At 43.3% G+C, this 13,854-nt stretch overlaps 1 protein-coding gene across 1 annotated transcript in view; it reads left to right on the top strand.

The window, feature by feature from the left end:
* The window catches only part of GPATCH2 (G-patch domain containing 2), a 125,237-nt gene that overhangs the window by 80,852 nt on the left and 30,531 nt on the right, over positions 1 to 13,854 (top strand). The window contains exon 9 of the mRNA XM_069954449.1: positions 10,025 to 10,113. Within this exon, the coding sequence (XP_069810550.1) occupies positions 10,025 to 10,113 (89 nt within the window). The remainder of the gene's footprint in view (positions 1 to 10,024; positions 10,114 to 13,854) is intronic.

Below are 13,854 nucleotides of genomic sequence, written 5' to 3' on the forward strand. Positions count from 1 at the left end.
CCCTATTACATAAGGGTGGTCGGGTAATATATCAGTAATAGGACACTGGTCCTATTACATAAGGGGGGTCATGGAATATATCAGTAATAGGACACTGGCCCTATTACATAAGGGTTGTCGGGTAATATATCAGTAATAGGACACTGGTCCTATTACATAAGGGGGGTTCATGGAATATATCAGTAATAGGACACTGGTCCTATTACAAAAGGGTGGTCAGGTAATATATTAGTAATAGGACACTGGCCCTATTACATTAGGGTGGTCGGGTAATATATCAGTAATAGGACACTGGTCCTATTACATAAGGGTGGTCAGGTAATATATTAGTAATAGGACACTGGTCCTATTACATAAGGGTGGTCGGGGAAAAGTTGTCAGCCACTATTTGGCAGTTTGTTTCTGAGGTGGAAGAGTCCATTGTGTGGGGGAGATCTGTGCTTTTCTCTTCCTTGATGACTGTATTTTAGCAGTAGTGTAATATGAAGATATCCTGTGTAATATAGAGGAGGAGGAGAAGAGATAAGTAGTGTAGCAGTAACCTCAGTCCTCAGTGTGGTGTTTTCTCTCAGGTAGAAGATTGTGTGGTTTTCTTCAGTGTTCTATGGCAGTGTGTGTGTGTGCACTATGGCTGCAGCAGGCTGTGTGTGTTTGTGTGTGTGTATATGTATGTATGTGTGCTATGGCTGCAGCAGGCTGTGCGTGTGTGTGCTATGGCTGCAGCAGGCTGTGTGTGTGTGTGTATGTGTGTGTGTGTGTGTGTGTGTGTGTGCGCGCGCGCGCTATGGGTGCAGCAGGCTTTGTGTGTGTGTGTGTGTGTGCGCTATTGCTTGCCCCCACAGTGACCCTCAACATCACTATGTGTGACTATCAGTATGGCTGACCCCTCTGTATCACAGGGATTTGGCATTGTTAGCAGTGTTTCTTTGTGTATGGTGAATATTAGTTAGAAACATCAAAGATTGTCAGCAGGAAAAAACCACCTGCTCCATCTAGTCTAGTTCTGAGTTGTTCAGGACATGGAGGCTGGAGACTGGCTGCATCCACTGCACACACAGGAGAAGCTGCTTTATATACAGTATTCCTTTATTCACTCAGAAGTTGCCCCAGGATCATGTAGGACATTAGGGAGAAGCTGCTGAGCCAGTGTGATAAATAACTCCCCTGATATCTGACCGACCATTTATGAAGGAGCAGGAGTCGGAGTCGGAGTTGGTCCTGATTAAATTCAGGAGTCTGAGTCGGGAGTCGGTCCTGATTAAATTTAGGAGTCTGAGTCGGAGCTGCGGCTTACCGACTCCACAGCCCTGAGTATACCTGGTGGTTTATGTAGCAGAGGGGCTATAGTCAGCTTCCCTGGTGGTCTACAGTAGTAGAGGGGCTATGGTCAGCTTCCCTGGTGGTCTAGAGTAGTAGAGGGGCTATAGTCAGCTTCCCTGGTGGTCTAGAGTAGTAGAGGGGCTATAGTCAGCTTCCCTGGTGGTCTAGAGTAGTAGAGGGGCTATAGTCAGCTTCCCTGGTGGTCTAGAGTAGTAGAGGGGCTAATGTCAGTATACCTGGTGGTCTGTTTTTCTTTTGTTTTCCAACAAGGTTTTTTTCCCCCCTGTAAAATGATGATTTCTTCTATGTATTGTGTTCTGGTATACGGATTATTATTATTATTTACAGGATAAAATTATTTTATAGTGTATACTGCTACTGATGAGGATGATTACTGTGCTGTATTTTCTTATATACAGGATTATTATAATATTATTACTATTGTTTCATACAGAATATCATCATTCCGGCCTTTAGCTCCCCTGTACTGTATTCTGGTATATACAGGATAATATTGTTATATATAGAGAGTAGGATCAGTGCCCCCTCGTGTAGTGATCTGTGTAATGAATGGGCAGATTCTTTGTTTTATAGTGGGACATCACCCCCCCCCCCCCCAATACTGTATTGTGTATATACAGGATGATAATATTACAGTATATAGAGAGTAGGATCAGTGCCCCCTCGTGTAGTGATCTGTGTAATGAATGGGCAGATTCTTTGTTTTATAGTGGGACATCACCCCCCCCAATACTGTATTGTGTATATACAGGATGATAATATTATTACAGTATATAGAGAGTATGACCAGTGCCCTTCCCCCCTGTAGTGTAATGAATGGGCAGATTCTTGGCTGTATAGAGGGACATCACATCATCCGGGCCCTGGTCACCCCTCCACCCCCCTCTGCCAGCCCGCTGCCGCTATTCTGACACTTGCAGGCCTGCTCCACTGTTGCGCAGCTGATCCCCTGTCCGTGCTTATATTTTTCTTATTGACAATGAGCGTTCTTGCCAAACGCCAGGGACCATAGTCACATCTGTTTGTTTCCTGAGCTTGTCTGGGTCTGCTAGGAAATACGTCTTGTCCAGAGGGCAGCTTTAACTAGGCTTAATCCTCTCAAAATTCTCCCTATCCAGATGAATAAAGTGGGGCGACAGATTCCTGTTGTCTCTCTCTGGAAAGAAATTATTCCATTTGACACTGTTTACTCACATCCCTGTCACCATCTCGTCTTCAGCCAAGTTCCCAGGCAAGGTGGCCGTCCGGAGCGCGCATACATTACTGCCGGCCGCCCAGCCCCTCACCGGCTCCGACACAGACCCTGGCAAACGTCAGGAACATCAGGGGTTAATAGAATAAAAGGATTTCTGGTTCTGTATTTAGAATATTCACTGCATAGACAAAAGGATCTATCTATTAAATGGGTTGTTCGCAAAAAAAAAAAAAATTCTTTCAAATCAACTAGTGTCAGAAATGTGTAATTTACTTCTATTAAAAATTCGCCAGTCTTCCAGTACTGATCAGCTGCTGTATGTCCTACAGGACGTGGTGTATTCTCTCTAGTCTGACACAGTTCTCTCTACTGCCACTTCTGTCTATGTCAGGAACTGTCCAGAGCAGCAGAAAATCCCCTTAGAAAACCTCTCCTGCTCTCCAGACGGGAAAGAAAACATCACTTCCTGCAGGACACACAGCAGCTGATAAGTACTGGAATACTGGAGATTTAAATATTTTTTTTTTTAACTATCCCTTCAAGCAGACCATTTCATTCATTCCTTGTATAAGAGCATCAAAATATCGGATTATTTTTAGACAGGCCAGACATGTTTGAAGATGGCATGACCCCCTAGGACCCCCAGTGATGAGCAAAAAAAGAGACTGTAGGTGGCACCAAAGCCCCTTCAGCCAAGCCCCTTGGGGTATTTATACATATAGCAGTGCCTGATACTATAACCAAACCCTATATACAAACTATCCACTGTGCTAGCGAGGCCACTGTACTCTAGTGCACCAATGTCTCTTTTTTTGTGCTTTATGGAGGGGATGCAGGAGGTCAGACCCCCACTGTCCCACCATTGCACATAGCTGGTTTATCTATATTAAAGGAGAAATCCGGGGAAAAATTTTATTGAAGTATTGTATTGCCACCCAAAAGTTATACAAATAACCAATATACACTATATACTTATTACAGGAAATGCTTATAAAGTACTTTTTTCCCTGCACTTACTATTGCATCAAAGCTTCACTTCCTAGATAAGATGGTGATGTCACTTCCTGGATAACATGGTGATGTCACTTCCTGGATAACATGGTGATGTCACTTCCTGGATAACATGGTGATGTCACTTCCTAGATAAGATGGTGATGTCACTTCCTGGATAACACGGTGATGTCACTTCCTGGATAAAACATGGTGATGTCACTTGCTGGATAAAACATGGTGATGTCACTTCCTGGATAACACGGTGATGTCACTTCCTGGATAACATGGTGATGTCACTTGCTGGATAAAACATGGTGATGTCACTTCCTGGATAATGTGGTGATGTCCCGACCCGACTCCCAGAGCTGTGCGGGCTGTGGCTGCTGGAGAGGATGATGGCAGAGTAATGCTCAGTGTCCCTCCAGAGCCCTGTCCACCTCAGTGTCCTCTGCCATCATCCTCTCCAGCAGCCACAGCCCGCACAGCTCTGGGAGTCGGGTCGGGACATCACCATATTATCCAGGAAGTGACATCACCATGTTTTATCCAGCAAGTGACATCACCATGTTATCCAGGAAGTGACATCACCGTGTTATCCAGGAAGTGACATCACCATGTTTTATCCAGCAAGTGACATCCCCATGTTATCCAGGAAGTGACATCACTGTGTTATCCAGGAAATGACATCATATTATTCAGGAAGTGACATCACTATGTTATCCAGGAAATGACATCATATTATTCAGGAAGTGACATCACCATGTTATCCAGGAAGTGACATCACCATGTTATCCAGGAAGTGACATCACCATGTTATCCAGGAAGTGACATCACCATGTTATCCAGGTAGTGAACCCTTGATGCAGTAGTAAGTGCAGGAAAAAAACACTTTATGTGTATTTCCCGTATATTGGTGATTTGTATGACTTTGTTTTTTTTTGGGGGGTGGGGTGGGGCAATACAATACTTTTGACGGACTCCTTTAACCTACAGATTACAGACGATCACTAGAGATCACAGCAAGAAGAACACAGCTTGGCTTTGCTGTGACTCCTCTTACATTTAACAGTGAGCGAGTTTTACTGTTAAACCGAATCCTTCCTTATGAAGAGTCTCTTGTACAGAACGTGAGGAGAGAAAAGCAATCGCACTCACCTTGGCTCTTGATCAAAGTGTCGCGCTATGCAAAGACAAATGATTCATTTATTATGAAGGGCCCGGGCGGCCTCTCAGACATACAGTACATTGATTTTAAATTAAAAAGTAACTGCTGTGTTCTACATGAGGGGTGACAAGAGTAACAAAGTGGTCCTTACTTAATGTTATTACAAACAACTCTATCGCCTCGCCTGCAGGAATCTTGTGTTTCACCAGGGTCTGAGTGCTATAATCTAACTGATCGATAATCTAGATATCTCAATGCAGCCGAGCAGATAATCAATGCCTGCTAGAATTACTCAGCCAAGGCCAGCGCTTACTCTTGTAGGGCAGGTCCTGGAGTTCAATTGGCCACATTTATGAATTTCTATTTTTTTTTCTTTTATGCTTTTTCTTTTAGTTGTGTTTTGTGATAAATGATGATACGGCACAGACAGATGGCGAAAATAGAAAACTAAGGTAGATGGATACGGGTTTACCTGGGCCTCACTATTCACCTGTAGTTTTTGTGAAAATCTGTCTAGTAATGCAACAAGCCCAGTCGGATACATTGTTAAAGGATCAGGAAAAAAAAGTCTTTCCAATCAACTGGTACTAGAAAGTGCCAGAGATTTGTAATTTACTACTATTAAAAAATCTTGTCTTCCAGTACTTAACAGCTGCTGTATGTCCAGCAGGAAGTGGTGTGTTCTTTCCAGTCTGATACAGTGTTCTCTGCTGCCACCTCTGTTAATGTCAGGTACTGTCCAGAGCAGCAGCAAATCCCCATAGAAAACCTCTCCTGCTCTCCAAAATAGAAAGAATACACCACTTCATGCAGGACATACAGCAGCTGATAAGTACTGGAAGACTTAAGATTTTTTTTTTTTTTTTTTTTGCTGAACTACCCCTTCAATCAGATATGTCAAAAATTAGGCGTATTCATTAGAATACCTTCCTACTGATCGCAATCTGACTATCGAACTGGTTGCAAGGGAATACACTATTTTAACAACCGCAGCCATGGAAGTTAAGGCCATTTAACCTTGCTTAACTGTTCATGTTCCGAATGTGAGTCGGCTATCAAAGGATTAGAAAATACAGGGTAGCTTTATTCTACAAACAGCGTCATTGTTGTCTTATTTATATACAGTGGCACCTCGGTTCTTGAACTTAATTGGTTCCGGAAGGCAGTTTGAGAACCGAACAGTGTTTTCCCATAGGAAATAATGTAAATGTGATGAATTGGTTCCAGCAGCCACCAATAATTACCTACAATCCTCATTTATTACACTGATAAGTGCTCCGTATAATCACTGCAGTACAGTACAGAACAGCACTATACTGTACAGGACATTACACATAAGAAATGTTCATCAGAACCAGCAATTATAGTACAGTAGTCACCGACTCCTCACCCATCCTTTACTGTATAGCGTCCCCACCTCCATCCAAGCACTGTAATGTATGGGAGATGGTGGTGCACTGCCTGTACTACTACTGCACTGTATATGCACTCCAGCAGTCTTATACAGCACTGTACTGTATGTGAAGCCTCACCACTGCTTAATTCACCAGGTACAACCCACCATCCACGCTCACAAAAACGTTCGAAAAACGAGCAAAGTTCAATTCCAAACACTACTTCTGGGTAAATTTTTGTTCGAATACCAAGCAGTTCGAGTTCCAAAGTGTTCGAAAACCGAGTTATTACTGTATTTGGTATTGCAGCTCAGCTCTATGGAAGTGTATGGAGAGCCGTTGTAATACCACTGACAACCTGGAGCCAGGTGTGGTGTGGTATGTACAATAAGTATTTTTTTTTTTTTTTTAATCCTGGATAACCCATTTTAGATCTTATTCACACGTCCTGTGAAGTTGCTCATGATCGCAGATCCGAGATCCCAGATAATTTAAAGTCTCATGGATTTGACTTATGGTGCGTTTACACAGACAGATTTATCTGACAGATCTTTAAAGCCAAAACCAGGAACAGACTATAAACAGGAATCCGGTGGTAAAGGAAAGACTGTCAGTGACTGCAGTCACTGACATTTTTTCACAAATCACAGAACTAAATAGCGGACTTGAATCCACGCAGCTTAAAAATCACTGGATGTGTGAATAGGACCTTAATGCCAGGGCTTTATGACCCTGAAGAAAACTGTAACTGCCCTATGACTCTTCACAGGTATTTTTTTCTATGTAATACTTTGTTTCTCCTGTGGCGGTGCTGTGGGATAATTGTATACCTGCTGTCTGATTCCTCTCTCAGATTATAGCTGATCTCAAGATGGCTCAGCAGTGGAACACCACATGATCAGTGGGACTTCAGCAAAAACAATTAAAAAAATCAAATCCACTGGTGCTAGCAAGGGCCAGAGATTTGTAATTGAATTCTATAAAAAAAAAATCTCAACCCTCCAGTACTTATTAGCTGCAGTATGTCCTGCAGGAAGTGATGTATTTTTCCCAGTCTGGAGAGCAGGGGAGGTTTTCTATGAGGGTTTGCTGCTGCTCTGGACAGTTCCTGATATGGACAGAGGTGGAAGCAGAGAGCACTGTGTCAGACAGGAGAGAATACACCACTTCCTGCAGGACATACAGCAGCTGATAAGTACTGGAAAACGTCAGATTTTTTTAATAGAAGTAAATCACAAATCTCTGACACTTTCTGCCACCAGTAGACTAGAAAATTATTTCCTTTCAGAAAAGGAGGACACCAATTGTAAAGCTGATGTGTCTAGGACCCATACACCTTCTGTCTCCATGCCTGGGAAGTAGACAATGTAGCCACATCTACTCTGTAATAAAATTTGCTTTCTGATAGTGCTGAACTTTCGCCCCAACGTCTGCACTTTCTTCAGTACATCTCACGTAACTGGCATTCGGCGGGCCAACCACAGTGCTCAGGCCTCCCCATCGGTATCATCATTTTTATATACAATTAAATAAGAAATTAGGAGACAAAACGACTATTAAAATTATTTGGTGTCCTTAAAAGAATTACCATCTCAGTGCGAGCCCCTCCCGGGTGAAGAGCAAGTGATACGAACCTCCTGCGTGCCAACTTCTCCCAGACTAACAGAACATCATTACGAAGGAGATCAGACAGTGAGCTCCCAGAATGTATAATCTCTCACTCAGTATCCAGGGAAATGGGACATTTTAAGAGAAAAACTTGCATGGTTTGGATTAGAAAGGTCACTGTTCTCTTCAGAACTTACTCGTCCCACTGATCGAAGGAAAAGTCGCAGGAATATTAGGGTCCTATGACACGGAGCGATTTTTAACGATTAACGACTAATGATAAACGATCGCAAACGAGATTGTTTATCGGTAACCTGAAATCATTCGCCATATTACACAGAACGATGGTCGTTAGTTATAATCGTTACTATGATCATTTATTCCAGCAAAACAATGGACAATGTGCAATTACACTGAACGATTAGTGAACAAATGCGGAACTTGAGCGAACGAATATGGAATTACAGCGAACGATTAACGGTAATTTTAGGTTCAGATCTAAATCAACGATCAACTACATTCGAATGATTTTTCAAACGTTGCCTGCAATTACACAGAACGATTATCATTAAATTCGAACGATATAACGATTTTTGCATGATCATCGTCCCGTGTAATAGGGCCCTTAGAAAGGATTATTTTGGATTGTTCACTTCCTCTTTATGGTGGGTACGGAGGGTTTCTCCCCCGACAACCCCTTACCAGATAATATAGGAAAGCAGCAGCTCCGTCCTGGCTTTGGAAGTTTTTGCATCTTTATGTCCGTGTACAGATGAGTCTGTTATGTGGGGTACCAGCTTTATACTTGTAAGATGGCGCTAACACACTTGTGGGGGCTTATAGGGACCAGGGGAGATTTAAAAAAAAAAAAAAAAAAAACAATCTTTTACATTAAAAATTTCTACCAAAAAAGGTCTATGTGGGTAAATGCTCCAAAGCAGTGGCCCTATGGGAGCCGTCAGGGTGCCCATGCTGAACTCTGTCCATTACCAAAAAGTATCTACGATGGGCAGAAAAGGATGATAACTGATCAATAGAAGAATGAGAGATGACCCCTGGTCTGGTGGATCTTATTCTCCGTCATGTGGATGGCCATGTGTGTGCGCGCACACCTGGGGAACAGATGGCAACATGGGAAGATCTGATCGAGGTAGTGTGATGGGCAATGTTCTGCTGCCATCATAGGATAGGGAATAACAAGCTGATTGATGCGGGTACAACTTCTGGGACCTTTACCAATCCTAGAAATGGAGACTAAATTCAATGGAATTAGTGGAGCACAGTGCCCAACTTGAAAATGTTCAGCAGCCCCATAGAGAATAAAGGGAGGGCTGGCCACGCACTCGCTAGCTGCACCATTCTTTACAGGGACTTTTCTTCCATTCTTTGGTTTAGTGGGGGTCCGAGCAATGGGTCAGTTTGTCATCCCCTACACCAGTGCTTCTCAATTCCAGTCCTCATGGCCACCAACAGGTCATGTGATGAGGATATCCCATACAAAGAACACCTGTGATAATACCTGATGGAAATACTAAGGAAATCCTCAACACACAACCTGTTGGTGGCCATGAGGACTGGAATAGAGAAGCTCTGCCCTGTACTATGGTTGGTGGATAACATATTGATATGGGATAAACTCCGATCCATCCCCATGCGTGAGCTCCAGAGCTGGAAGCATACAGCTGCCTCTTTGTGGTCCGGACGTTGTATGGTCTACGTCAGGTTCTGGAGTACTTGAAATGTTGGTGACCGAGATCTCTGCAAACGGTTCCCACCTTCCTATGATGGAGTACGGTGCTTATAGCAATTAGCTATAATTGTATTTTATATTGCTTACCATAGAAAATGATTTTCTTTTTGCATATTACCTTTAAAATAAATGGCTAGCAGCATTTCCTGTAATAAACGTGGGGCTGACAGGAAGGCATTAGGAACCGATTGATAACCTAGAAACAGTATTGTGATCTCTCCCTACAATTAATCCCGGCTATTTACCTGTCACAGGCCTTGGGCTTTGGTTTTTTTTAATTTTTTTTTATTTTTTTTCATGGAGGTAGGAAGATTGCCAGATCTTAAAATTAAAAAGCATTCCTTTTATATTATTCATTCCCGTAACAATTTATGGCGGTGGGTTTATACGCTGAGCACTTGTCAACAAACATAATTATGTTTCGATATAAACAAGATTGGTGGCGGTATTATGCAGCCCATCTTCACGGAGAAGCCTCTGATTTAAGCCCAGATTATATAGGACATATATCTGGTTGACGGGATTTTTTTTTTCTCTTCCCTTCTTTGTTAACAGTTTTGTTTGTTAATTACTTTCAGACAAACGAGCGTCCATTTAGGATCCTTGTTTATGGGAGACATCAAACGGAGAAGAAAGGCGGCCCCGCTCCCGGGACCCACCGCGGCTGGTAAGGCGTTTGTGTGGTTATTGATGTGTTGTTTAACGGAAAACTTCACCTGTCCGTATGCTAAGACCAGACGTTTCCTAATACATCTTCTCTACGGGTTTGTTTCGTTTTTTGTTTTTTTTAAAGTTTGTTGCTGGGAACCAGTCAGCAAGCTGCTGTGGATAGATCTGCTATTGCCATTTTGTATCTGCATTGAGTATTGATGTATACCTGTAATTGGTATCTGGGTCTAAATATCCTAGGGATCCAAGATCTTTGGGTAATCGGGGAGAATATTGACAGGACAGTCTAATATCACCCTGTGCGATAGGGCTGGTGAGCGTATGCTCAATCGTAGGCTGAAATATCGGCTGTCAGCTGCACGTGCTCTCATGGGATAGAAGATGTGTGGGTGACATCTGATCGCAGCAAAGGATTGAGCTTTATGAAGGCTTTGTAGCTAGCACTCATCACCAAGATCGGCTTTCATGTTCAGGTGGCCCTTAGTAAAGAAATTAGCAGAAATGTATTTTGTCCATTCGGCATATAAGCCATTAAGGCCAGTTGTGCTGGGACAAGCCAGACCAGATCAAGCCGGATCATAAAAGTTGTTAAAATTTGCTCCAAAAGTAATCTTTCCTGGGACAGAGTAATTAAATTATTTCTATTTAAAAATCTCAAATCCAGTACTTATCAGCTGCTGTATGTCCTACAGATTGGATTCTTTCCAATAGGACACATGCTCTCTGCTGCCACCTCTGTCCATGGTAGGAACTGTCTAGAGAAATAGCAAATCCCTCTTGGAAAACCTCTACTGCTCTTGACAGTTCCTGACATGGACGAGGTGGCAGCAGAGAGCGCTGTGTCACTTCATGCAAGACATACAGTAGCTGATAAGTACTGGAGGACAAGGTTTTTAAATAGAAGTAATTTACAAATCTGCATAACTTTCTTGTACCAGTTGGTTTATAATATATATCTTGAGTACCCCTTTAAGTGCTCAGTTGGAGCATTTAAAGCGATGCTACTACTATTTGACATCATACAAACAAATTAAATGTATTGTATTGATTCATTGGGGTCTTAAAGGGAATCTGTCAGCACCTATGGAGGGGGAGTGGTGATGGCTTTGTGCCCCTCCATAGGTGCTGACAGATTCCCTTTAAGGTCCCGATATACCTTAGACAACCGTCCCTGCAGCTGTCAACACGTTTGACTGTCAATATAAAGTGTATGGGGTTCTCCCTGACAACCACAGGTATTTAATTATTTGTCCAACTGAAGTGCGGAGACCCTCGAGATCTGGGTAGGAGAAGCTTATGGCCAGCACGCTTCACTCCTCTTACTGCAGGAGAAAGACTTCATTATAAGTTCATGGAGCCATTCTCATGCACTGTGACAAAGGGAGGGACATGTGCTCCTGCTCACTGTATCCAGGGATCGGAGGGATCTCACCAATGACCAAACCAGAGAAAAACTTTACACATGTCAAATGTTGGTAAGTGTGCACTCATATGTATACAAACCAATCTGCTATTAATACTTAATACTGTATATACCTGGCTACACCTATCACATACCCATGCTCATCCACAGAGACTTATGCGTGGTGCTGCTATGGAGCAGAGTGTTGTGCATTTGTTTGCACCCGTTTTGATCTATTTTTCCATCGATTTCCATTATAAAAAAGAATGAAAAAAAAATGTATGCTAAAAAAAAAAAAAAAAAAAGTTTTGATCCTTTATTTTTTTTTAATTTTTTTTTTTTTTTAATAATGAAAGTCATTGGAAAACAGATCAAAACAGATACACACAAGTGCATCCATTTTTCATCAGTTTTTTTGCCTAAAACAAATAAAAAAAAAATGAATTGCAAAACTGCAGTGTGAACCCAGCCTTACACACAAACACACCTTCATATATCTGCTGAATCTGATAGCAGTGGGATTTTACTTTCGCATCCAGTTAGTTCTGTTCAGCACCCTGGTCAGCAGCATCCGGAGGTCATGGTGCCATGCTGCACTGCCTACATACTCCTGATAGACCCAGTGATTGCTGACAGTGCGCACTGCCTACATAATCCTGATAGACCCAGTGATTGCTGACAGTGCGCACTGCCTACATAATTCTGATAGACCCAGTGATTGCTGACAGTGCGCACTGCCTACATAATCCTGATAGACCCAGTGATTGCTGACAGTGCGCACTGCCTTCATACTCCTGATAGACCCAGTGATTGCTGACAGTGCGCACTGCCTACATAATCCTGATAGACCCAGTGATTGCTGACAGTGCGCACTGCCTTCATACTCCTGATAGACCCAGTGATTGCTGACAGTGCGCACTGCCTTCATACTCCTGATAGACCCAGTGATTGCTGACAGTGCGCACTGCCTACATAATCCTGATAGACCCAGTGATTGCTGACAGTGCGCACTGCCTACATACTCCTGATAGACCCAGTGATTGCTGACAGTGCGCACTGCCTTCATACTCCTGATAGACCCAGTGATTGCTGACAGTGCGCACTGCCTACATAATCCTGATAGACCCAGTGATTGCTGACAGTGCGCACTGCCTTCATACTCCTGATAGACCCAGTGATTGCTGACAGTGCGCACTGCCTACATAATCCTGATAGACCCAGTGATTGCTGACAGTGCGCACTGCCTACATACTCCTGATAGACCCAGTGATTGCTGACAGTGCGCACTGCCTTCATACTCCTGATAGACCCAGTGATTGCTGACAGTGCGCACTGCCTACATAATCCTGATAGACCCAGTGATTGCTGACAGTGCGCACTGCCTACATAATCCTGATAGACCCAGTGATTGCTGACAGTGCGCACTGCCTTCATACTCCTGATAGACCCAGTGATTGCTGACAGTGCGCACTGCCTACATACTCCTGATAGACCCAGTGATTGCTGACAGTGCGCACTGCCTACATAATCCTGATAGACCCAGTGATTGCTGACAGTGCGCACTGCCTACATACTCCTGATAGACCCAGTGATTGCTGACAGTGCGCACTGCCTACATAATCCTGATAGACCCAGTGATTGCTGACAGTGCGCACTGCCTTCATACTCCTGATAGACCCAGTGATTGCTGACAGTGCGCACTGCCTTCATACTCCTGATAGACCCAGTGATTGCTGACAGTGCGCACTGCCTTCATACTCCTGATAGACCCAGTGATTGCTGACAGTGCGCACTGCCTACATACTCCTGATAGACCCAGTGATTGCTGACAGTGCGCACTGACGCCCCCTACAGGCAGTCATGTTCATGGTGTTATATGTAATAGCACACTATGTGGCGGTATAACACCACACGGCAGCGTCTTCCTGACAGTAGTTATAAGTTCTGGGCAGGATTCAGTGACTTCTGTTGTACTTGCAGCATAAGTTTTTAGTATCTGCCATTTGATTTCTGCACATTTCATGGTTTTAATTTCTAGTTTGCTGAGGCTGATCCAGCGTCAGTGTATTCCACCCATGTGCCAGCCCCAGAGGCTGCTGGAGCGCCTTCTGCTTCCGAGCCCGGTCCCTTCTGACACATCACTGGCTGGCATGCCATGCCGATACTTAGGATAATTAAATATATGACTTAATTAGAAACCAGAAGTGCCTGGCCCAGTTCTTTTCTCTTTTTTTCCCCATCTTTGCCCTATCTACCCCATACACACCCTTACTCCTTCATCTTTTCTTTATTAAATGTGCTCCCAAACCAGGACACAGGAGTGGATAATGAAAAGCT

The sequence above is a fragment of the Dendropsophus ebraccatus genome, chromosome 15 (assembly GCF_027789765.1).
Source record: "Dendropsophus ebraccatus isolate aDenEbr1 chromosome 15, aDenEbr1.pat, whole genome shotgun sequence".
In the NCBI taxonomy this organism is placed as follows: domain Eukaryota; kingdom Metazoa; phylum Chordata; class Amphibia; order Anura; family Hylidae; genus Dendropsophus; species Dendropsophus ebraccatus.